This window comes from Alexandromys fortis, unplaced genomic scaffold (assembly GCF_014885135.2).
Source record: "Alexandromys fortis isolate MF-2015 unplaced genomic scaffold, M_Fortis_MF-2015_v1.1 scaffold_28, whole genome shotgun sequence".
Lineage (NCBI taxonomy): Eukaryota > Metazoa > Chordata > Mammalia > Rodentia > Cricetidae > Alexandromys > Alexandromys fortis.
The window spans coordinates 11,592,928-11,619,343 of NW_026067901.1; the positions used below are offsets into that span (position 1 = coordinate 11,592,928).

At 50.7% G+C, this 26,416-nt stretch overlaps 1 protein-coding gene across 1 annotated transcript in view; it reads right to left on the reverse strand.

Annotated features, from left to right (window-relative positions):
* Positions 1-4,898: 4,898 nt before the first annotated feature.
* Positions 4,899-26,416, reverse strand: part of Tbc1d22a (TBC1 domain family member 22A) — a 279,341-nt gene continuing 257,823 nt past the window's right edge. Inside the window, exon 13 of the mRNA XM_050129184.1 lies at positions 4,899-6,459. Within this exon, the coding sequence (XP_049985141.1) occupies positions 6,331-6,459 (129 nt within the window). The 3' untranslated portion in view covers positions 4,899-6,330. The remainder of the gene's footprint in view (positions 6,460-26,416) is intronic.

Sequence of the window (26,416 nt, forward strand, 5' to 3'; positions counted from 1 at the left end):
AGGAAAAGGAAGCCACTTTCCTTATAATAAGAGAGTAAATGGATTATGCTAATGAATGCAACTGGCTATAGGCAGCCATTAGAGTCAAGTTTTAAAGAATTTTAATGATTGAAGGTGGCGCCTCTGGCATCAACACATCCAGATGTCCCAAGAGGTCTCTGTCTGAGCTGCAGAAGGAAGGACCAAGAGGGGCCAGAGAGGTACACCGAGTCATGAATGGGCAAGGTGGTTGTACAGCCCACCCTGCGGCAGCCAGGTTAACCACCCATCTCCAGGGAAAGTGGGGAGCAAGAGTCCCACACCTTGCTGTGTGGGAAGGTAATTTGTCAGTACCCATTACTGTGACAGATAGCCACCATCTGGCCCTGCAATTCCACTTCTCGATGAATGCTCAGCCCAACAGTGGGTGCTGGCCCTCCAGGAGATAGGCGCGCAGATGTTGTGAGCAGCACCGTTTATAACAGCTCCAACTAGAAACATCCCAGATGCTCACCAGACTAACTGTGCTCTCCTTATACAGTATCACGAGTGACTGGGCTCTCTCATAAAGCCACAGTATCAAGCCACCCGGCAATGGGAAAGCATGGGCAACAATCCCACAAGTCAGAAGGTAACCCAAAGAAGCTGGTCATATTAGCAGATACTGAGGGCCAGTGGGATAGTTCAGAGGGTAGAGGACCCTGTAGTCAAGGCTGCTGAGCTAAGTGCCATCCCTGGGACCCACATAACAGAAAGAGAGAACTCCTGCAAGTTGTCTTTTGACTTCTTCACTCAAGTGTTGACAGTGTTGAAGCAGAGAGCAAGCTTTTTTTTTTAGCAGAAGCATCATGTAGCAGAGAGATTGAGCACAGTTTGGTTTTCTACTGCTGTGTAACAAATGAGCCCAACTGTAGCCCAAGGTCAGGAGGCAGGTACCAATGGACACAGATTTCCCAGGTCAGGTGGCATCCAGATATCTCTGGTCAGAAGTCAGGCACTGATGGGCACAGACATCTCAGCATGCGCCCCTCCCCCATTTCTTAAATGATTAGAGACGTGAATACGTTACAGGCATCTATGCTGCTTTTCTTCTTAAAGGTCAGTGGTCTGGGCTCTAGTCACTTTTATTGATTGCCAATAACCATATGTGCTAAGGAATTCTGGGCAGTTGAGGGGGCCAAGCAGGTAAAGGAAGCTGACAACCCGAGTTCCATCCCTGGGCCCCCACATGGTAGAAGGTGAGGACTGACCCCTGTAAGCTGTCCTCTCATCTCCACGTTCCAAGGCAGGTGTGCTCACACATTAATTAAAAAAAATTATTCTAAGGAATTTCAGTGTCCTCCCGGTTGAGAACATGCTCACCCAGCTTGGCTATTGCTTTCATTCCCTGAGTTTCTCAAGTCAGGCAGGGCTTGCTGCCCAGGGGTTCCTCCTCCTATTCGGGTCTGTCTTCACACTGGTTTTCCTGTTGCCATGGGGTTTAACCCCTTGTCACTGACCCCGAACTATAGAAACAGTCATCGTTTCTCCATCAGGGCATTTGGAAGGCCTGTAATTTTCATGGATCAATCTGTTCACTGGCAGTTCATCTGCGCACTCACCTAAAAAGAATAACCCGCTTTCTATGCATGGCTCCACTTCTAAGTTTTTTGTTCTGTTTGGCCAGGCAGTGTGTTATATCTGCCAGGGCCATTCTTGGTTGTCTACCTGATTACTATCTAGAATTAACTGAAACCCAAGCAATTGGTACACTTGTGAGGGATTTTTCTTAATTAAATCACTTGGCGTGGGAAGACCCACCTTAAATCCAAATCTTTTGAAGTGGGAAGATCCATCTTAAATCTGGGCCACACTTTCTGCCAGCACACACACACACATACACACACATTCTATCAGTTCTGTTTCTAAAGAAAGCTATTATACATCAAGCTGCATTAAGGCCCATGTCTTTGCGTATAGTTGGCACCAGACAGTATGATGCCTCAAGTTTTGCTTTCAGCTCATCGGTCAGGATGAGTTTTACATTCCAAATGAATTTCAGGGGTTGTTTTCTTTCTTTGGACTGTGGCAGGGATTTTACTGCAGCCAGTAAATGAAGACGTCGGCAATCTTGGCTCTTTAGTCCACGGACACGAGGCGTCTTTAGGTGTAGCTGTGCCTTTGTCAGTTTCTTTCATCCATGCTTTAGCCTTTAGGATCTAGATTTCTTACCTTCTTGATTTTCTTTATTTCTATTTATGCTGTATTTTGTTTTACTGTAACCATTGTAATCGGGACAGCTCTATTGAGTTCTTCCTCAGAGCTTGCTGTTCTCACACAGGTGTGCTGTGGCTTCGACTGCCAGGTCTAATTTCTTTCTTTTGGGAGAACCCGTTATGCCAACAGCAAATGGGGACGGGCTCATTTCTTCTTCCTCCCTTTTAATTCTCTTCCTTATCGCCTTGTCCAGGCAGGACTTCCAGTACTGGACTACGTATTTCCGGAGTTGTACTAAATACTTCCAGCGCTATGTAGAGTATAAGCAGTGAGAACAGACAGCCTTCCTTGCCTCATCCAGGTCTTAAAAGAAAGGGCTTCAGCTTTCCACGGTGGAATTCTCGCACAGGGCCTTCCCTGTGCAGAAGTCTATTCTATCTACACTGCACGTAATTCCTTGAAGTAAGTTTTTTTTTTTTATCGGCTGCTGGCTTACAAATAAAGACACAGGGACTTATTGCTAATCATGAAAGCTTGACCTTTTGCTTGGGCTTATCCCATCTCGCTCTTCTATACCTTAAATTAACCTGTTTCTGTTCATCTATGTTCTGCTACACAGCTTGGTTACCTGTCCTCTGTAACCAAATGTCTGATTTGTTCCACGTCTCTCTGGCATCTCCTCCGTACCTAGATTCTAGTGCTCCGAGTTCCTCTCTCTGCCTGGAAGTCCCATCTAACCTCTCCTGCCTAGCTATTGGCCATTCAGCTCTTTATTAAACCAATCAGAAGGCGCCTTAGGCAGTGACACATCTTTACAGTGTAAACAAATATTCCATAACAATTCCTCTATACCCAGTCTGAATAACTGTTTGTTTGTTTTTTCAAGATAGGTTTCTGTGAGGCCTTGGTTATCCTGGAACTTGCTCTGTAGACCAGGTTGGTCTCGAACTCAGAGATCCACCTGCCTCTGCCTCTTGAGTTCTGGGATTAAAGAGGTACACCACCATGCTCAGCTTGGATCATTTTTTTTTAATATGAAAGAATACTGAATTTTGTCAACTGCTCTTACTGTAAGACTTGATCACATGGCTTTTTTATTGTTAATCAGGCGCACCACATTTACCGGCAGGCTTAAACTGAACCATCTTTGCATGCAAGGAACAAATTCTCCTTGGTTCTCATGGACTGTCTCTGTGTGTCATGAATTCAGCTTGTTAGGATTTTCCTGGGGATGTCTGTTCTTCTTTTGACTTTTGCTCAAGGACCTTGGCCTGCAGTTTAATTGTCTTTGAATGTCCTTGTCTAGTTTTTGTACTGAGGAGACCGAATGCTGGTTTTGTAAATGGAGTTTGGAAACTTCCCCGCCCTTTTGGGTTTTCGAAGAAACACGAGGAAGGCTGGTGTTGGCTCTTGAAATGCTTGGTAGAATCCAGCAGGAAAACCATCTGGCCCACACTTTTCTTTGGTGGGAGATATTAATCAGTCTCAACCTGTCAATGAACGGACCCAAAGGCTCATTCATCTGTGTGCCCCTGAAATTATTCCCTGCTAAGGATCTCCCAGGGCAGGGGCTGCAAAGTGGATCTGGAAGGCCTCCACATTATGTGGGGGCAGACCTGTGTGGCTTGGTCCTCGTGAGCTGGGTGCCACACTGGGGGGAAGCATGGCTGGGGTGAGAGATGAGTGGGCCAGGGCAGAGAAGAGAGGGTAGGAAGACTCCAGGAGGAGGGCTTTCTGTCCCTGCACACACCCTCAGGATAGGGCAGGCAGATCCTTGGGGTTGCCCAGAGCTGCTGGCCCAGGGTGACACACATCTGGAGGCTGTCCGGGTGCACTCGATACAAAGCCTACCTCCATGCTGCCATATAAGACTTGCATGAGTGCTCCCACATGATCAAGTCACCCCAGGAAAACCGCTACCCAACACAGCTGCCCTTGCCGGAGGTTTGACTGCTCCAGGGGGTCACTTCAGGCATTTAACAGCAGTAGAGCTTAGCAGGTAGGGTCTTTTCTGTGGACTGGGTGTTCCTGGGTACCACTCAGGGTAGGGTCTTATCTAGGAACCCTGGGACTCGGGTACCAGTGTCAGCAGGGAAGACCTCAGGTAGTAACTGAGCATCACTCATGGTAGTAAAAGAGAGTATGTGGCAGCTGTTTGACCAGGGCTGGAGTCTTACGCCTGGCCGCAGGGGGGATGACGCGCCCTGAGTTCCTAGGAGTATGGAAGAGGGACCCAGATTCCAGGGTCGACTCCGTGCAGGCTTTTTACAAAGGAAACTCGGGGAGCTGCCTCTTGTCCAGAGCCTGATGGAGGGTCTGTCTGTGCTGGACCTTGACACTGACTCTGCTGGGTCCTGGGAGTACCAAATCCTGGCTTCAGAGGATCAGGGCCAGGTCTGTGTCCCACCCTAACCCCCAGGCAAGTGGCTTCCGGAGGCCATCTGGACAAGTACTCCTTCCTCTTATGAGGCCCCAAGTATGTCATGAGGCCACAGTACTGCTGTGATGAAGGCACGGCCGAGAGTACAGGGCCCAGTGCTGGGGCCTGGGCCTTGAAGAGTGGCTCGTGGGTAAGCCATCAGGCCGACCATCTTGAGTTTGATCCCTGATACCCACATAACAGAAGAGACTCCAGCAAGTTGTGCTCTGACCTCCATTCCTCGGCCATGGCACAGACACACTAGCTCCCCAAATAAATGGGATAAAAATGTAAAGACCAGGAGCCAGATGAAGCATCTTTATTTTCTGTTTCCAACACATCACATTCAAAGCACACATCCTGCTTGGCTCAGACGCAGGACTGTCGCCAGCGTCCCTTACACCCAGTCAAGCATTTGCACACATTAAAATACATTCAGGGCTTAAGTTAACCGCATGGGTCCTTGTCATATCATAAAAACAACCCACCATGGAGCAGTTCTTCCTTCTGTCTGAGGGGCATTCTGCACCATGGGAGGGTCAGGAAGGATGGTGCTTCCCCACAGAGCCAAAGAGGAAGCAGTTTTCCTCATAGCTGGGTGCCCCTCACCCAGGATAGGCACTGGTCTGAGGGAGCATGTCCCCCTACTGATCCAGGACACGAACTGCCTACCCAGCACTGCTGATGTCATGCTCTATCTGACCCAGGATAATCGGAATAGAAGCAGATACGCATCTTCCCTGTATCATCCCCCACAGCCTCTGGGCAGTGTCCTAGTGCCTGGGCAGTGGTACGCTGCTCCTAAGGGAGGGACAGGCCAGAGTGGGCCACGGTGGGTAACTGAGGATAGGAGCCTGCTCTAGGAGTCCGAAGCTCTTGTCCTATGGTTGGCCTGGTAGTCCCTGGGGATCCCACATCACAGGCCAGGCAGCTTGGGGCAGCCTAGAAGCACATGTGGGAAGCCAGTCTGAGGGCCCTGGAGCAGCCAGGGCAACGGCTCCAAACCAGCGGATCCTGAAAGGGCAGCAGGGTAGGAAGGGACCCCAGCCCAGCAGCTCCTGGTTGTTCCTATGCAGAAGGGAAGAACCTCCCCAGAGGCTGGGACTGCAGAGCCACTCATCTGCCCTGTCATGGCCAAGAGTGGGCCCATGACTGACAAAGACTCCTGCCTCCCTGGAGGTTCTTTGACCACCCCCTGCCGGGATAAGTAGTGGGGTAATTAAAAACAGAGTAAGGTGCGGTGAGAGGCCTCTTCTTGTCTCCCAGCCTTCCAGGCCTGTTTAAACCAGGTCTGAACATGGCAGCCACTGGAGGCTCTGTGTGCGTAGCCCCAGCCGTGCTCAGCTTTTGTCTGGACTTGGCTCTTTCACTCAGAGAACAGATTTGTGCATTTCAGAGCAGGCCCGAGATGGCTGCCCACCTCTGCCTGGCACCCACAGAGCAGGCCCTATGAGGGAAACTTCCTCTTGGCTGTCTGGGCTAGGGGCCCAAGGGTGGGCATTTGGCAAAGAAGGGCCAGGGTGAGGGTCACTCCTGGCCGCATTGAGCTTCTGAAGCTAGGATTCTCTCCCGGACTCTCTTTGGTATCTCATCAAACTGAGGCTGCCAGCTCTGGACCATGCTGAGGCCCATTCTGCGAGGCCACACCAGGAAAGAACCAATCTAGAGGCCCGCATCCATCCAGGTAGGGAAAGGATGCCACCCCCAGGGTGAGGCCGCTGCCATGGGCCCCACGCTCACTTCTTGTAGTGATTCGGGGCGTCAGCGAAGGCAAACTTGAGGCGGTAGGCCTCGGCCAGCAGCAGGCTGACATCCTGGTCATCCCAGCGAGCGGTCGGCAGGTTCTGGAGAAAGAGCAGCAACTCCTGGAGGAGAGACAGACAGTTAGGGAGGGTCCAGGGCTGCAGGCCAGATCCCAGCAGCAGGCACCTGGGAGAACTCAGTCAGTTGCAGAAGAAAGCATGGGGCAGTGCCCTCAGCTGTTGTGGTCCCCCCACTCACTCACCCTTCAACCCCACCCAGTCAGACTATGCCCTTTATAGTCTTATGTGTCCCCAGCTCAGCATCTGAGAAGCCACACAGTGCATCTTCTCAGCACTGCAGTTGTGACCCATTTTCTAAACCCTTTTATACTCCAGGGACACAGCATCCTTGGTCCCCATGGCCAAGAAGGCATCACAGGCGAGGCTGCAGGAGAATTCTAAGAGCTCAAAGCTTCTCTGTAACCAGAGAGTAACACACCAAGTCTCTATACACTTCCTCGTGTGTCCGGTTACCACCTCAGGTCTCAGCAATATGTTTGTACCATAGGCAGAGTCAGCACAGAAGCCCCACAAAAGAACCACCTGTCCCCCCTCCGCTCTTCTCCAAGACCAAAGGGAACAAGTCCTGACACTGGGGGCTGGACAATAAGATAGTCAACTAGGAACAACCATTCATGTCACCCTAGAAGCCCAGGGACCTCTTTTATAAACAGAGTAGCAGCCTGGCCTTTCGGCCATTGGGATGACACATAGACCACAGGGACATGTCGGCACCAGTCAGGCACACAATGAACAAACTAGACACACACTGCACACAGTGCACACACACAGTACAGGCTGAGTACACACTGGACAGCGCCTGCCACTGTCACTCAGTTCTGCTGGCATCAGGGATGAGAAGCTCTGCTTTGGGATTTCCATGCTGCAGCTCCTCGGCTTCATCCAGCATCCCCGGTTTGCACTGGGCCATGTGGGGGTATCCCCACAGGCTTGGGGATATCCGAGAGCTGAGAACTTGGAGGCAGGACAGGCAGTGCTGAGACTGAGTTACTAACAGCATCTGAGGCCAGTGACGGGAGGGAAAAACCACAGAGCCTTGGGGGCACCCATGGTAAGACGCAAGTGACCCCCGTACATCATGGCATCAACAGCCGGGCCTCTCCTATCAGATGATGACTCACAGAGTCTCTGGGGACTTCATCTAGGACAGGACAGGTCTCGGGAGAGAGACTACAATACTTGTAGGAATTAAACTGACATGGGTCTAAGAGGTCTGTATGGTTATAACAGCTTCCCAGACAGGAGTCTCCCGAGATGAATGGGTGTGAGCTAGGCCACCACCTCCAGGGAGCAGCACACCCCTTTCCAACGGTTCTGCAGATACCAGTTCTACAGGACTTGGGTCCTAAAGCCATCCCAGCTCTAGACAGCTGACAAGAGACACAGAGCAGTTGGCTTCAAGAAAGCACAGCCCAGCGGGGACTGGTTCCCAAACCATGGCAGCTGCTGGACTCTGGCCCACCAAGTTTCTAGAACCCTACTTAGAGAGCAGGGAGGTGCCTGAGCTGCCCATTAATGTGGACTCAGGACAGCACTGTCAGTATGGGTGGAGCCAGGAGAGGCTATAGTGGTTGATCAGAGCAGACTTCCTGCATCATCTCCAGCTCAGGAGGGAACCTCCAGCGGACACACGGAGCATACCCCAATCATGAGAGCTATGTGCCAGGACATTCTTCAGCCGCCGTTTACTGTTGCTCCCCCACCCCTATTTCCTTTGCATTTTGGATACTTTCTGTGGGCCTTTAAATTGAATTCATGGAGCAGGTCTCCCTGGCTGCATGTCCTCGGGGATACATCAACATCAATCTACTGTCTTCAACCATTAGATGCAACTTACACGGATGCCAATCCAATTCTGAGCAGGTCATAAATAAATACCTTTGGTTTTATTTTTAATCCACTTCGCTTCATATTATCATGACCTCGCTACTTGCAAGGTGAGAAGCAATACCCTCCCATTACGGTAACTTACCGACTCCACTGCACACTCAATTTCAGAATCTAATTTAGTCCCCCAGGTTCACTGGATGGAGGGAGAATGGAAATGCCCGGCTCTTCACGGCCTGCACTGCTAAAGAAGGAAAAATCTATCTGCGTGACCTTTAAGGCAGGCAAAGAACACAGACAAACACGGCCTTAAATACAGATTTCGTTTTTAAAAAGGCTTGTCTTCCTGTTGCAGCAGGCAGCGTTGTCTCTTCTCTGGGAAACACGGTGCATTTATTAGAGGCTGCTGTCCGTCACTAAAATGGTACATGAGGCAAGCAATGACTCACTAAGCCATTGCTGGAATGTTATAGGGGCAGTGGCTGGCAGGAGACAGCTCTGTATTACACAGCTATGGTGACCGGGTATGTCCCTCCATGGAGCCCACGCTAGAACTCTGCAGGTGGCACCTGACCCTTCTCCTAACCCCAGAACCAAGCCAGTGCTATGGCCACATTGGTGGCTGTGAAAATAAAGGGAGATCTCTCCTCTGCCACTGCCACTGAAGCAACTCAAGGACACTGCCACTTTCGAAAGCCACCTAGTGAGTACAGTGGGGTGTTCCACACCTGCCTTTCTCGGCTAGCCTTGTCTTTCAAATAACAACGGAGGGCTCCAGTGGGGTCTGTGGTCAGTGAGAAGCAAAAGTGATGGAAGCCACTACAAGCCCTGTGGGTCAGTGCTTCTCAGTCCTGAGCACATGCTGTGGGCGTGGTCACCAGAAGAACTCTAGAAGGACACCAATGCCCAGGATGCAACCCAGGCAGGCATCCCAGAGAAATGGACTTGGAGCCTCAGCAGTGGCCTTGGCCAAGGGGACGACTGGGCCACATCCTGGACACTATGGCCCCTTCAAAGGACAATGCAGATGCAGACAGTTGCCGATCTACCATGCAGCCTAGTGGGAGTGCTCCGACAGCAGAGTGAACAGGCCCCCCCCCAGGCAAGGCTGCTTTGGAAGATGGGAGATCAAGCCCCACAAGCTGGGCTGCTTCAGCCTGCTCTGTATGCAGTGCTAAAGGGCACCCTCTTCGACAGTCTCGCCGCCATGTCTGGCCCCTGGAGAGAAGCCGAGAGATGAGGCTCCGAATGCTAAGAAGAGAGACTGTGGTTCTGTCTGCTCCTTGACAAAGAGTTTAGCTATTCAGTCAGTGCTCCGCAGTGTCGTATGCACGGGGTGGGGGGTGGGGGGTGTCACTCTTACACACAGGTCCTTCCAAAAGGACAATGTGCTGACCGGATTACATTCTTGGTCTCTCTTAGGATCCAATGCTGGGGCTCTGAAAGCTGAGGCAGCAGTGGAGAAGGATCCTGGGGTCAGATATCATGGACTTTTGTTCAAGCTCTGGCTCTGACCACACCAACCCCACAATCATGTCCCTGATGCTGTCATGGAGATCTGCCTTCTCTCCACCATGAGCAGCTCCACGTGTCCTCTGAGAAAACTTGGTGCACGGCCCTTGGTGGTCACTGGGTACAGGGATCAGACAGTATATGGAGTCACTGCCTACAAGTGCTGAGCAGCCAGGGCCAAATCCCACTCCTGCCTTTGTTGCTGTGTGACCCTGGGTAAACCTCATACCTCTTTTGTCTCTGTTTCTCATCTGTAAAGTGGAGACAGTGCTGGGACCTCCCCTGCTGGTTGCCTAGTGTGTGCACAGTGTCCCAGAATGCTTGGAGTAAAAGGCTCAGTGGCAGCAGCTGGTTAATAGTCCAACTGTCACTAGCAAGGTGACCAGCATCCCAGAGACAGCAGGCGCTGTGCAGCAGCGCTAGCCTTGAAAGAAGGGACCTGCTGCTGAGTAAGCTCCTTGTCTATGATGAGTCAGTGAGCAGACAGGCTGTGTATGTGTGTGGGGGAGGCAGGGAGATAGATGGACAGATAAAGACAGACAGATAGCATGTATGTGCACATGCATGTGGAGCCCAGAAGACAATCTTGGGTGCTGCTCCTCAGGAGCTAGTCACCTGAGTGAGACCTAGAGCTCACCCCAGGATTAGAGCAGGCTGGCTAGCCAGCAAGTCCTAGGAATGTGCCAGTGTCTGCCTCCTCAATGCTGGGATTACAAGCATATGCCACTGTACTTAACTTTTGACATGGGTTCTGGGGGTCAAACTTGGGTGCTCGACAATGCTTTATCAGGTTAGTCATCTCCCTAACTGGCAGACAAGCAATCAAGACAAGTATGGCAGAACGTTCAAGGATGGAGGGGAGTAGCACCTTGCTTTCCTGCTGGGGGGGGCACTGGATGCAGCAGGGGTGAGGAGGCTCTGTGGGAAGGAACTGCCATCGAGGGTTCTAACCCTGCTGTGGACAGGAATCCACGACCCCAGGGAGCCACTGTACCTGCACACCTGCCAGGGTTGGCAATCTTAAGAGATGGCTGCCCTGCATGCCTGTACCATACCTGGTGCTCCTGAGGCCATGGAGAGGCAGAAGGTGGTGTCCTTCAACCTCGTTAAATCTGTTCTTGGAATCCCAACCAAGGTGCAAACACGAACTGTATTTAATTAAAAGTGTTTCCAAAGGGCTAACTGGGGCTTGAACTGCTAAGAGAATAAAACAAAGCTCTCCCACCTCCACCCCTGCCTGTGTCCTGGGGAAAAAAAGCATCAGACCGCCAGGGCAGGTGTGCTCAGATTACACAAGGGCAGTGTTGTGTCAAGTGCTCTTGTACATGGCCTAACTTGGCTTGGTAGAAATTCATATGACTCTTCCGCATGGATGACATATACACCTGACTTGGCTGAAGAGGGCCACTGCCTGCCAGCACTAGGGGCATGGACACTAAGCTCCAAGACACAAGATTTCTTATATAAAAGCCAAAATGTGCCCAATCCTGAAAGGTACCATCAGTGTGGCCCTGCCTTGCACCCTGCAGAAATGTGCTGGTAACAGCTGTCAGCACATGCCCAGGACCCGCTGGACTCTAGTCAGGGTGCAGTGGGACGAACTGGGGAGGGAAATGGAGGGTAGAGAACAAACAAGGAAGATCTAGTCTTTGCTTCGGGGCGTGGTCACCTGCAGAAGGTCAACGACTGAGCCAGCGAAAAGGCACTGCACCTTCCAGATGGATGCTCCCAGCATGAGGGCTGGACAGAGAGGTACAAGCCCAGGACCTCCACAGACACAGAGACCCTCCTAAGAGCAAAGTGCTGGGACAATGGGTCGAAGCTATGTGGTCAGCCACACAGGCCACAAAGCAGCTATCTGCCAGTGTCATGATGAGGCAGGCGCTATGTGAACTCCTGGGCACACCTTGGCCTCCATTCTCTGGGACACTGTTCTGTCTGTAGATGGGGGGGTGTGTGCTGCAAGTATGCCTGCATGTTCCTGCATGGCCACATGGATTCACAGGCCTATGTGACTGGGATCTGATGTGACTGGTGAGGAAATAAGGTGGGCTCTTTTTTTTTTTTTAAACAAAACAAAACAAAAACTCCTGTCTGCGCTTTCTAACCTTTTCAAAATTACATGGATTAAGAAAAGCTAAATGGAAGGTCTAGTTTGAGTCAAGGGGTGGCTTCACTGCTAGAGTGACATATGTCTGCTCCACACAGGTCCTCCGACAGTTTCCCTGCACGGCTAGAGGCTCTCTATTTATGGGGACAGGGAGAAAGCCTGGGTGGTGTGGGGCATCACCCTGGCCTCTAGCAAACAGGGTAAGAAGGGTAAATCATCCATTCCCTGGGGTTTCCCAGGGGCACAGAGGACTGTACCCTACCACTGGGTCAGTCCTGCAGCGACAAAGTCAAGAGCAGAGATTATGCTTAGCAGAAGCCAGTGAGTATAACTGAGCAGTGTGCCGGCTGGCTGCTATGGTCCACGGATTATTTGAAAAGGAGTGACCAGCTGATATGTACTGCTGTCAGAGCCTGGATACATTGTGGATGGAGGGTACAGACAAAAGAAGGCAATGATTTTCTTCAATAATTCTATATGAAGTACAGGTTAAAATGAGGGCATTTTGGCTTTGCTGAACTAAATAAAGGGTTTTGTTAATCTTCATTACATTAAAATTTTTAGTTAGCATATAAAATGGGTTTCACTGCCACATTCTCATACATACCGATCACTGTACCTCTCTTATTCTCCTCCACTGCTCTCACAATCCCTTCTCTTGGTCCCTTTCCTTCTCCTGGTTACCCCACTTCTGCTTTCACACCATGCACAGATAGTTAGAGCCAGTGTCTGCACAGAGGGAAGTCTGGCTGTCACCTTGTATTAGTCAGGGTTCTCTAGAGGACCAGAAATATACATATATTATCGTGCATGTGTGTGTGTATACATTCTATCTATATATATTCTCATATTCTCTCTCTCTATATATATACATATATACATATATAAATATATATATATATATACATGAATGAGACTTAGGAGGCTATGTCAGTGAAAGAACAAGAGCAAGTAAGCAGAGTAAGCTTTCTTCTTCCATGCCCTTTATATAGGCTGCCAGCAGAAGGTGTGACCCAGATTAAATATGGATCTTCCAACCTCAAAAGATCTAGATTAAAGATGTATCTTCCCACCTCAAAAACCCAGTTTAAGAGTGGGTCTTTCCTATTTCAGATGTTTAAGGGGAAAAAAAATCACAGGTATACCCAGCTTCTTGGGTTTTAGTTAATTCCAAATGTAGTCAAGCTGACAGCCATCACCCACCTTCTCTTGTCCCTCCTTCCCTTTACAGTTCTTAAGTGGCACCAGACACGTTAGTGCATGTTTGTGTTCTAGCACTTGAAGGCTGAAGTGGAAGGAATCCAAGTTCAAGGTTAGCCTGGACCATATATAGAAACCCAATCTGGGAAAACAAATAATTATGTGAATGAATGAATCTAAGTGGCTCTGCCCTGGGTCACGCTGCCTCCTGGCACTCCTGAGGCCCTGTGCTCAGAAAGACCGTGAAGCGTGGAGGCCAAGCTCAGCAGCAGCCTCCTGCGCTGTAGAGAACACACAGGTCTGCTTAAAGGTACTCAGGCCTGAGGTTTACAAATTGCCAACACACAAAGATGAATACGTTAATCAGGACAGGGCTAAAGGGCCTGCTTGTCTCTTCTCATTGCTTTCTTCCCTAACTGAGAAAGATGAAGGAAGGGCCTCCGCCCTCACACGCGAGGCGGGCAGTGGGGTTAATTGGTTTAACCCATCTCCCGTCCAGTGCAGCTCAGCTCTGTGCCTTGTCTAGAAACCTCGAGGGCTGGAGGTGCTGCAAAAAGCCTACCTGACCTGTGCTTAGAAAGAAAGCCAGGTGCCACCTAGGCCATTGTTGGGGACATCCAGGGCAGAGCACAGGATCTCCTGGGAGATGGATTCTTGACTCCTTTCTTCCAACTTGTCAGTCTTTTAAGAAGAGGAAGCTGAGGCATGGAGAGGCTGGAAGATGTTTGGTAGCAGTGAGGAGAGGGAGCGTGTGGAAGGTACACCTGTAGCAGAATCCTGCAGCCTGTCTGCATCCACTTAGGAGGCAGCAGTAAACAATCAGCACCACACACGGTCCCTTTGAGGGCCACGCTGATATACAAGTGAAGACAAAGGATCGCTCCAAGCAGGACCAGTCACACAGAGGAAGTGCCCCCAGGAACCCGCAGTTTCCTTGTTGCCTGTGGCAGTCGATATGATCCCCTCCTCAGGGCAGAGTTGAGGATAAATAAGACACACGTGAAGCATTACATACAGGTGCTGTCCCACTCCACGTCTTCATTACTACAGCCCTGGCTATGTGAACCTTCACACAACCCCTTTACAGAGCAGGACACAGAATCTGGTATCCACGGGAAGACGGAGCAAAGGTCAGGGCAGAGGCCTACCTGCTCCTGGCTCTGGGACCGGAACTGTCACACTCTCGGCCCTCCTTAGGTGGTCTGTGTCTCAGACAGTTGTTCCTGGCTCCCTCATCCCCATCCTGGTCCAAGCCTCTAAAGGCTCTGCAAACCTTGGGCTTGAGAAGCCACAGACTTCAACCAGAAGGCAGGAGGACAGGACATTTGCACCCATCCACACTGGATTGCAGGGGCTGTGCCCGAAGTCAACCTGAAATGTCTTCTTGTGTTAGGCACATGCGTAAAGCGGAAGTATGTTGGGGGAGGGGGACACGACACAAACACTCTGAAACAAATAGGCAAAGGACAGGAAAAGAAGATTTACAGACACATGGGGCCACGTGGGCTCTAAGCCAGTGAAGAGATGCTCTCATCAATGGACTGATGACAGTCTGGAGACATCACTGGCCACCCACATTCTGCTGGCAAGCACAGTTGTGGAAAACAGATCTGGAGCAGGGAGATGGCTCGGTGGGTGAAGTGCCCATTGCCCAAGCACGAGAACCTGAGCTGGATCCCTAGCAGGCATGTTAAACAATAAGAACATGGGATATGGTGGTGTGTTCTTGGAATCCAGGGAGGCAAGATTCCTGGAACTTGTAGTCAGCCGGCCTCCCTTACTTGGCAAGTTCCATGTCAATGGCGTACCCAAGGTACGTCACATTACACATGACGTACACACCCTCAAATCTGGGGGGGGGGGGTGGAGAGCACCTGGCGCTGGCTGACAGCAGGGAATGCGCATGGACTCTGCTGGGGTGGCCCAGTTCCCAGGACTGCGAGTGTGCATGCATGCAGACTCCCTCACTTCTCTTGCTGCTGTGAACAACTGAGACACTCAATAGAGGGAGGGCTGGTTCACCTCAGGGTTTCAGAGGCCTTGGTCCATCACGGAGGGAGGGTGCAGCAGAACAAGGCAGCCCTCACTTTGGTGGTCAGGAGGCAGGGAGAGGGTTGCGCTGGCTGTATTTCTTTTTCCCCATGAGCCCATGGGATGCTGCTGCCCATATCCAGGGTGGGTCTCCCCTCAGTTAACTATTTTTGAAAGCATCCTCACAGTGGCACTCAGGTGTGCACCTCTTCAATCTCCTAGGTGATTCTGAGCCCATCCTGTGGGCAATGAGGACTGGTGAAGATGCTGGCCTTAAGAGCTCACTAGCTAGCTCACCATCTGCTCAAACCCTGACTAGCAACCAAGTAGCTGAATAAATCTGTCTGCTTGCCAAAGCAAAGTGGTACTCATTCAACCATGCCTTCCATTTTTCCATATTTAAATTTCTTTAGTAATAAAATGTTAAAGAAAAAGACTACCCCTGCTAGTGTACAAAAAGCCTTGGCACAGCCATACAATAGGGTGTTTATCTGGGAGTTTAAAAATACGTTCTCAAGAGGCTTGAAGACATCCTAGAGCGTGAGAGCAAGTGAGGCGATGAGGGGCTCCACAGGCACTCGTGGCCCTTTTTATGCCAACAGAGGCAGAACAGCAGGAAATGGGCCCTCTTTTGAAGAGCTGGGCTTGGGGGGGGAAGAGCTATCCCGTGGCTCCCTTTTTATAAATGCTATTTTCTAAGGGTTGTATTTTTGCAGTGGAGAGTATTCAAAACATGGTTTCCATTTTCAAAGGCAAGCCAAGCATTTCGTCGTTCGGAGCGGTTCCTGGCAGTGTCTCCTTGCCAGCAGGACTAGGCAAACTCTCCACTGCCCAGGTGGAGGGATTTAAGTCACATGCCCTGAAGGAGGGCTGCCTTCTCACTGCTCAGCATCCTGGCAGCCACAAGGTTTCTTGAGCTTGACCACCAGGGCCTCCTGGGTGTATACCACCATCTATATGGCCCATGAACTTAGAAGCTAGGAGCCTTGGTCAAAGCTGTCTGGGACTTCCTGCATGACTCAGGCATATGTAGAACAGGCCTTTTCTGTGGTATAGGAACCATGACTGTTTCTCCAAGGTTAGGAGGTTAGGTTAGGAGGGCCAAAGCCCCATCTCACGCTAGGTGCTGGCCAGAGGGAGGGAGGCCACACTCAGTAAGTTCCCTGTCACTTATCCATTCCCAGGCAGAGGAAGAGCTGCAGAGGTTCTGCCTCTTACCTCACAGGGTCACTCAGTGGCTATCAGCCAGGAAACCAGAAGCAGTGACAGGGAAGGGACCAAGGGCAGACTGCTGGCCCACACACGCCTCTGTGGTAGACACTTTGTTGGTGGTCTAAAATTCATCCGTCTAGGGATCTCTGCTTTCCAACAGAATCCACAACTCAGAGTGGGGTGACCTCACTGCCAACTGTGCAGTGCAGACTTTCACTGCCTCAAGTGTCCTGGGTCCTAGCTGGCCTCAGGCCTGCAAGAGGAGCTGAAGGGTGCCATGGCACCACTACTTGCCCCACAGGGCCTGTTCATAGTGGACTCTGGCCCTGAAGTCCTTTCCTGCCTCACTCTCAGGCCATCCCATGGGCTCAACTCCAGCTTTGACAGCTGACTTCTTTGACAATCCACTTATTAGTTTGAGAATGTTGTCAACTTTGGGTCCAGACCAGGACTAAAAATAGGAGAGTGACAGCCAGCTGGGACTGACCGGTGGCGACTGGCTGACAGCCCACTCAGGGTAGAAAGAGGAAGTGACGCCCCAACAGAGCCGTCCTCTAAAGAGCCCACCACAGCATGGGGACATGGACTGTCCTTGTAATTATTTTCTTCTCCTAAAAGGAATTCTAAAGAGAAAAACAGCATTTGGTGGTGACAACGGGCTGGCACAAAGGCTCCAACCGAGCTGGCTTCCCTTTCATCTCCCAGCATGGCTGAGACTTCTGATCAACATACAGAGAATGCTCACATCGAAGCACTGCGATTAGAGTCTGCTTCATCCCTAGCAGACTTCAGCGGCACCTGGGGCCGGGATGTGGGGTTATGTGGTCCTGAGGCATCACTTGGGAGGTGGTAGGGCCTAAGGCAGGATGTAATCACAGGGAAGGAGCCCACGCCTCCACTCTTATCTACAAGGCAGCAGACTCACTGCCCTCACACCAGGATCCCCAGAGAGCATGCCTGTGCAGAGGGCCTCTGCGAGGTCTCTGCCAGCTCCTAATCTCAGAGCTATCACCAGGAGGCAGACGCATGGTGGACAGAAGGGCCAGCAACACTAGCTTTGGGCCTGACACCCTGGGCCTTTCTGAGAGCAGCTGTCACTCCCCAGTCTGATTCCAGGACCACAGGCGGCGGCTCTCAGCTATCGGCAAGTTGACTGGGAGACACAGAGGGCATCTGCAGGTCCACTAGCCACCGAAGTCCAGCAAGTCAGGCCTGACTCTACTGCACTACACAGAGACAGAGGCATCTATTCTGGGGTGCCTCAGGCAGTGCATGGACTTGATCTGGTCATATAGCCCTGCCATCACGCCCACGGGGCATCTCGGTAGAAGAAGAATGTAGAGGGGCACTGGATATCCTGCTTGCTTCAGCAGCAGGGAGTGGAAGGCACAGGGAGAACACGGTCCTGGGCTTAAGCAGGCCTAGGCTTGACCAGCCCGTGCTGGCCATATGTCCAGTCTGTACTGGTCACATTTCTGCTCATTTATCTTGAGATGTGTCTACCCACACTCCACCAGAGGCCCTCAAATGGTGCCTTCCACCTTTTCATCAGTGTCCTCGCAGCTCTGCTTTGGAAATGACAGAGAGAACTCGGGCCGGCCATGAGAAACACTTTGCTCTTAGAGTGCCAGGTAGAAGCATCAAGTCTCCGACTAAAATGAGAACAAGGAGCAGATTCAGCTTATTAGACATTTTCCGGGGCTGTGGGTGAGCATTGCCCCATCACAGCCCAAAGGAACTCAATGTGCCACTGTTACACAGCAGGCAGAGAAGCCAGAGTTCCAGGCAGCTAAGCACCCTGTATCACAGGGCTGGGGGAAGCTGGAACCCCACTCAGAGTCTAGTCCAGGCAGCCTGCAAATGAGCAGCAGGACAGAAGCCACTGGGTCATGGCACCTGGCTTCTGTGTGACATGTGCTGTGACACCTACACTCGGGACAGGGTCTCTCATTCCTTTTGTATGTACCCAAGGTTCAGCCCTCTGTTCCTTGCTCATTAAGGGTCCTTTTTAACCCCCAGGGCGCGATGGGACCTTATAGGTAAGGCTTTCTGTGACTGCAGAAGACAGAAAGACTTCAGGGAAATGACATCCCAGAAAATCCTCAAGCACAGGGAGAAGCCAGGCCTAGAACCTACCACAACCCAGAAAGCTAGCAAAACCCAGCAGCCAGCACAGCTCTGTGCCCCTGGTCAACTAGGATTCCAGCCAAGGGATGGAGGCCCTGCCCTTCAGAAAGGGTCAAGAGAGAGCTGGGCTTCAAGCTCCCTTCCCAGAAATGGCCCAACACTGAAGACTGCTTTCAAGGTGCATATTACCGACTGTTACAGAGTTAAGTTCACAGGTTCAGAAGCAAAATGGCATTTTCCTTGTAATATACTTTGTAAAAGTTCTTCAATTTCTAGAGTCATCCAAGTCTTGAGTTCTCACATTGATTTTCTGCTGTCGGGGAAGCCAGGTGGAAAGACACACAGGGTGGCTGAGGTCTGGAAAGGTCAGTTTCCACGATAGTGCATCTGAAGAGCCATGATCTGTCTCCCTTGGAAATGTGGGGAGTGGGCACAAAATCCCTCACTGACCAGAGCACCAGGTGCCAGGCATCACAGAAATCTCCTTGGAGTGATCAACAATTTATTGAGAACAAGAGCCCAGCCCCCACGGCCCGGTTTGTTGTGTACATGTGAAGACCAGACAGGTGTGATAGCGCCTCCTCTCCTCAGCTGAAGTGGGAGCTGCAGTGCACAGGCTGTGTTAAAGGAACAGGCACCAGTGCGGGCACGAACCCAGGGAGACAGGCTGCTCTGCAACACCTTGTCCACATCAAGACACACTGGCATTCTGAGCCCGAGCATCTTTCCTGAGCTTAGGATCTCTCTGTGAATGCTGGGAGAATGGGCTACGGGCACCATGTACCCACTTGTGCACATAACCATCCTATTGCTCACATCTGTGAACTGCCCACCAAAGAAGAGAGACACAGGTGGAGTAAGGCTGGTCTTCTACCTGGTCCTAAGGGAATGTTACACATGGAAGCTTTTGGGTGCAGAGGAGGCAGGGTATTGCATAAAGGGTCCAAAAGAAGGGCCTGCCTCAGGCTAGGGCAGGCAGTGGGTAAGAGATCAGAGAGAGGCCTGGAGGTCAGTACTAGTGCCCGCTCACTGTTTCTCAGAGGTCAACCTGGGCTGGCCTGCTGGTTTTCCCAGCAAATGGGAGATCTGTGCGAGAGCCAGCTAAGGAATACAAACTCGTCGGGAGGAAAGGCCTGGGTAAGCAGGCACGAGGATGAGCCGGGGACCAAGGTGCAGGCCATCCAGCTTAGTATTGGTGAACAATACTAAGCCATGAAAATGATGATGCAATAAGTATTTTGGATGGAAGGGACAATCCTGGCACAGGCTGGCATGCAGGCAGAGCCCTGGCTTGAACCCTTTCACCCCCGAAGGGTTTAGAAAGAGCAATTCATAAGTGGGAGGTTTGATTCTGACAGCTGAGTACTCCTGCCTTAGTGCCACTAGATAAGTACTCAGATTTCCCAGTGCTGGCAATGGAGCCCGCCCACCTGCTTGCAAGGCATGCACTCTGAATAGGGCACTGACAGTGCCATAGAGCCCCAGTCTTGTTGGTCTCGGGGGCCTGCACAGCCCTATAAGGTATGAGGTCCTTTCCTTGGCTTTCTCTTACTCTAAGAAGAGGCTTAGAGAATGCACCAGTGGAGAAGACTAGGCAAAGAAGCCGAGCCATGCCCAAGGCTCTGACTGCCCTTGAGTGTGCAGACAGTCCTCAGTCCCCTGAGGAAGGGTTCTGTGGTTTCTGCCATGGACCTCCTGGAGGCACCTAGTGGGCTCACCTGAGTTTGGAGAGAACTGCAGCAGACAGGTGTGTTGCACAGCCTTTAACTAGGAGATAGCATCAGCAGTGGTCATAGGCAAGTCACACCATTAGGACGCTTCAAGAAGCCATTAAACCCTTAAGGGATCAAATGCCCAGAGCATGCAGATCTTCTCAGGTGCCCTGCCTCTGGGGTTTCTCCTTCTAGAACTTTCCTTCTTGAGCCTCCACAATGAACACCTGCAGCTTGTACCAATCTCACTCTGTCACTTCCCATCCAGCCCACCCGTAGGACACCTAGGTACAGGAGGCTGCCAGGGTGCTAACCCACGGTGTGTTCCGAGTGCCACCCCACTGTGTGCTCAGGTGCACTGCTGCAGGTGCAGGGGTATTCGCTTCTGCAGAACGAACGATGCAGCCAACTCTAGGGATAAATACTGGCTAGTATTTTGCTAAATGTCTAATTAAATTCCTATTTTTAGAACTTGGGGAAAATCATATGAGGAAGACAAATGGAAGCCACATGACACACCATGATCCAGAAGCTTGTGTGCCATACCGTTTTTTTTTCTTTTTGCTAATGAGGCCTTGGGGCACAAGTACACCCCTGCAAGTTCCAAAACTGTGCCATCACAGAGACCAAGTATGTCCTTACCAGATCATGGAAAGGTCACCAGGCATGCCTGTCAGCATTGGTCCTGTATGCATTTCTAAGAAACCCCTAGTATCACATGCCCCAAGCCTTGGTGAGACTGGAGATTAGATACTGATCATGAGCAGGAAGGGGAAGCTGACCACACTCCTCTGCACCTGCTCTGCTCTTGCGCCCCTAGCAGCTACACCAGGAGCTCCACGAAAGGCTACTGCTGGCAGGAGGCAAGCTGAGAAGGATCATCAGGCATTGGCACATGAGATGGATGGGAAGTGAAGCAGGCAGTGAGGCCCTGGGAGACAGGCTGAGCGCGAACACTAAGAGTTAGCCTGGAAGAGTAAGGGGGGGGGAGTGAGGGAGAGAGAGAGAGAGAGAGAGAGAGAGAGAGAGAGAGAGAGAGAGAGAGAGAGAGAGAGAGAGAATACCCAGAAGAGCGAGACTGGAAGAAAGAACTTGGAAGTGTAAGTGAAGACAGTCTGGGGGAGAAGCTGGGACAGTGAGCCTGAGTAAGGTACCACATGAAAAGGAAGAGGCACCATGGGAAAGAGGCCCTGGGAGAAGTATGTTTCTTGCCATCCCCCACTTCCTTTGGGTTTTCCTCAGCCCGTCAAGGCCAGGGTGCAGCACTGCCCATGGGAAAGGTGATACTGGGACTCACTCACTGTCTAGGGTCTCATACACAATTTATGAACTGTTTACAGCCATTTTTTAAAAAAGATTTCTGTTAAATCCAACTGTTCTTTTCCTCTTATGCCAAATGCTGTCCCTTTCTGCCTGTATTTGTTTCAAATCTCTCTCAAGTGTTTGCAGAAAGATCTCTAGATGGGAATAACCTCCTCATGGCAGATCTTCAGTAGATCATGGCCCTGTGGTGGGCTCTCACCTTTTGGGAGGCACTCAAGGGAACCCCACTTGCCACAGAGGACAAAGAGGGGCTCTCCCTATTGATTCTGGATCTGCTGAGAGAAGTACTTCCCACCTTTCATATGAGTGTTGTAGGGCTCCCTCAGGTTAGCAGTCCTTCAGCATCCTTCCCCTGCTGTGCCCCTGGGAAGAAGAAACTGCTGGCTGCAGCATCAGCCCCTAACACAGCCGAGGAGGCTCCAGATCCCTACTGCCCCTCATGGACTCGATCCCCTACCCGAGGGGAGTGGAGTCGAGTACTTAATGAGGGCCAGACCCCAGGTGTAGCTCTGCTCCCCTTCTTCCTAGCCCCAAGGGCACTGCTCCCTGCTGACCATTTGGAGTCAGAAGCCACATCTGCCCCTGTTGATGTACCCAGCTGGTTTTACAGGAGGGCAAAAGGGTGGCTCTGCAAAGAGGTCCCTACAAGAGGAGGTCCTCAACCTGAGTCTCACTGGCCACCCTACTGCCTCCAGAAGCCTAACAGAGCAACTGCTCATCAAGGGCCCTAGCACGGAAGACCACCGCTTTAGCCTTTCGTTCAAACTCAAGGATACACACTGGTAAAAGCAGCCAACATGGAAGTCCACTCCCTTCTGAGCTTTTCCTTAAGACCCAAGGACACAAAGCAGTGTCCTATGAAGGTGAACAGTGTTTCGCTCCACCAGTGTTTCTCCCCCTCAGTGGACAGCCCACAAATGTGGACAACAGTGATGGTCATGAGTACCAAGTGGTACAGGGAGCACAGTGGACAGGAAGAGGGTAATGGACTGAGAGGGTAACAGACGGGAAGGTGTAGCGGAAGTGCCACTGCTTTGTAACCTTTCTTTTTATTTAAGGAGACACTCGTACAAAAATTAGCTCAAAGTGGATCAAAGACCTTAACATAAGACCTGAAAGTCTGAGTCACTAATGGAAAGCTGGGAGCATGTGAAAATACAGATGTGTGCAAGGGCTTTCTGAGATGGACTCCACTGGCTCAGAAAATGACAGCAACCGTGAAAAATGGACTGCATTAAATTAACGTCATTCTGCACTTCAAAGACGACAGCCAACAGTAGGTACGGGAAAGACCCGTACAACAGAAGGAGGCCCTGCAGACAGACATTCAGCCAACAGAGGATTAATACTCAATACAGAACTTCACCAGGGAAAACAATCTGATCAGTAAGTGGACAACTAACTGAGCACACTTTTCACACGAAGACCTGCCCAAGCTCAATAAAGCTGGGGCTGCACCTTAGTGTAGAGTGATTACTGAGCATGCTCAAGACCTTGGTTCCCAGGGCACCGCCCCCCCCCCAAAAGCATATGACAAAAAAAGTTCTTCTTTAGCCACCAAGCAAATGCAAATCAACCATGTTGAGATTCCACCTCACCCCAGTCAGAAGAGCTTCTTATCACAAGACAAACAGCAGATGCTGGAAAGGATTGGGGAAGAAGCAGAAGCACCCTCATCCACTGTGGTTGGGATGCAGTTAGTGCAGCTGCCATGGAAACCAGGGGTGAAGTCCTTCAAGAAACTGAGAACAGACCTACAGTGTGACTCAGCTACACCACCTCTGGGGACACTGAGAATAATCACCATCCACTTACACAATGATACACAGTAACCACCTAGGAGAACCAGCCATGTGCCTGTAGGTGGATGAGGGGATTAAAAACAAAAAAAGTGCTGTGTGCACACACAGTGGAGTCTTGTCCAGCCTTGAAGAATGAAATTTATTTGCAGGAAAATAGAGCTAGAGATCATCACATTAAGTGAAATAAATCAGGCTCAGAAAGGCAAATGTATTAGTTACTCTTCCTGTTGCTGCAGTGAAAATACCCTAACAAAAGGGACTTAAGGGAGAGCTCATCCCCCGTGACGAGAGCTGAAGCTTGAAGCAGCCAGTCACTCTGCATCCATAGTCAAGAAGCAGAGAGTGATGGATGTTGGTACTCAGCCCACGTTTGCTGTTTATTCCGTCTAGGATCCCAGGCCAGAAAATGGGTCTTCCCCAAATGACTTAACCAAGAAAATCCCTCCCAGGTGTGCCCAGAGGCTAAGAAACTTAATTTAGATATCCCCTCCCAGGTGTTCTTGGAGGATGCCTCCTACAGAAATCTAGATTCGGTTGCGATAACAATCAGTGTCAAAAATCAAAATGAGCGTTTTCTATTCTATGTGGAATCCAGGCACATGACAGTAAAAGAGGGGTATGGGGGCAGAAGGGACACACAAAGGAGGAGCGCTAGGTAAAGTAATGGAGAAGTGAAGACAATCAAAGTACACTTATGAAAATGTCATAATGAAACAGCCTCTTCATCCAACTAACACACACTAATGGGAAAAAAACAACAAAAGATTCTACTAGTACAGACATGAAGTTATTTCCTTTTTTTGGTATATAGTATTTGCTGGCCTTTTAAAAGCCTATAATCTGGTTCTGACTTCTTTTCCTAAGCAAGGCTAACCTGCTCCTTCAGTTTTGTATTTGTGTTTTATATTTTCTTACTGAGAGAAGTCCTCCAAATGCTGTGGGCTTCAGGGCCACGCCCACTTAACTGTCATGTGCACGTGCCTTCCAGACAGGTGTCTGAGAAGAGGAGCTTTCCAGGTAGCACATGGGCATATGGACCCTATGCGCCTCCCTGACTGTGTGGCCCCAGAGCAGGCAGCCTGGCCTGTCGAAGAGTGGAAAGGCCGGTAATTGGTGAAGACTCCCACATCCGTCTTTGTGAGGCCAGGCCCTTGGGACCATGCTAGAACTGATGAAGAGATCCTAGGAAAACTGGAAGCCCCATTCCACAGATGAGAAGGACTGGCCCACAGTTCTTGGGCCAGGCAGACACAGCTGTTATCTTCCATGTCGTCCCCACCAGCAGGACCTCTTAATCTCCAGGCAGGGTGTCCAGCACCTCCGCCTTTCTGTAATAGTTCAGAGATAATCAAATCGGATTACCTCTCAGACAGGAATTAATTCTGGCTGGGCAGTGGAGCAAGTGGCCAGATGTTTTCTCTGATATATGGTCTGTGACTCAGTGGCCAATTCTAGATCTGACCAGAGGAGGCCTATGCATGCTGGGAAGCAGGAGGTCTTCTCATGGAAGCAGGGACTGAGGCCAAGGCTGTTCTGACACCGAGTGTAGTAGCTAGGGGCAGATGGGGCTCTGGCCGCAACCATGCACTGTGGGACATCTGTCACATGCAATGAGTCCACACCTCCTCATCTTCATTCAGAAAACACATTGGGCCAGCAGCCTGAGGGTTCTCTGCCTGACCAGACCTAGGCTGCTCTGGAGTTGCAGGCCATGGGGGATGGGGCAGGTGGGAAAGCTGCACTGCTGACTGTCTGGCCTGAAGGGAAGCTGGATAGGAGAGGACACAGGAAGGAAGAGTGTACTGAAAAGGCGCAAGCACCCCAAGGGCTGAGTCAGTGGAGAATGAAGACTAGGCTCGAGAAGTGGCTGTGAGGGAGGTCAGTTTTTTCCTAAAGAAGCCAAAGGGATGATACTCTGGAAAAGTTCTTAGTGGGTATGTGGGAACTATTTGGCCTTTGATTCCCTAAAGCAGGTGAAACCAGTTACCTCGAGGTGTTAGCCCAGTCAGGTAGTGAAGATAACGTGCAGTGTATCCAGGCACTACTAGTAGAGGAGAGAGTGGCTAGCACCCCACACAGGAGAAGGGGTTCAGGCAAGAGGTGAGCTTTCCAGTTTTCCCTGTCTCTATAGGAGAAGGGCTGAACCAAGCCTCTTGTCCTATGTCTGAAATGTCCTAAGCAGGGCTCTAGAGACCAATATTGGGCAGGTTCCTCCTGAATGGTACCACAGTGCACAAGTATAGAGGTCCCCCGGGGATTCTAGGCAGGGCCCCTGCTGGGAGAAGGACTCTGCCCTTCCTGTAAGCCATTGCAGGTTGTGCTGCACTGAAGGTGTGCAAGGGAGCTGATGGTGATACTTAAAATGCAAGCTTATTCCTGGAAGCTGTTCAAAACTAATTAAGTAGCCTGGATGGCAGGGTTTTTCACTTCCTGGTTCCAGTAAAACGCAGGTTGTAAATCCTCTGCTGTTAGGACACTTTCCTTTTGTTTTCAAGAATGTTCAAGGGTCACTGCCAAGTACTCCAGCCTGAGATTTATAGACTCATGAGGGCAAACACTGCTTTTAGGGCTCTATCAATTTGCAGACCTGCATGTCTGCTCCTCAGAGGCAGGGCTTGAGCTCAGAGGGGCGGGGCAGTGCTGGCTCTGGGATCCTGGCACACCTGGATGGCCACCTTGCCTGAGAAGCCAGAGATCCTCTCAAAGTCAAGGCTGAGAAGGGGCACACTCCTCTGGGAAGCTGTGTGATTCTCAGTATTTCCACAGCATGTGCCTCATCCTTATCTCCAAGTGCCCAGATGCAAAGGCCCAGGATGTGGCGTGGGGAGTAACCAAAGGAACAAAATGGCTCACATCTGGGTGAGTTAAAGCCACACATGAATGGCCAAGATGAAAGAATGGAGATTTACGAGATGCAACAGGTAAAGAGAGTTGTTTCTCAAGCAAAGCCTCCTCCAACAAAGGGAGCATGTAAACTTCATTTAGGGGGTCAAAACACATGCCCATTTGTGAGCATTTGCAGTTAAGAAACACATTTCTGAGCCTGCTCAGTGTATCAGAAAAAAGATGGAAAGAGGGTGGACACATTTGGGGATACACTTAGCTCAAGGTCATGACACACATGTGTAGAAAGTTAAATGGTA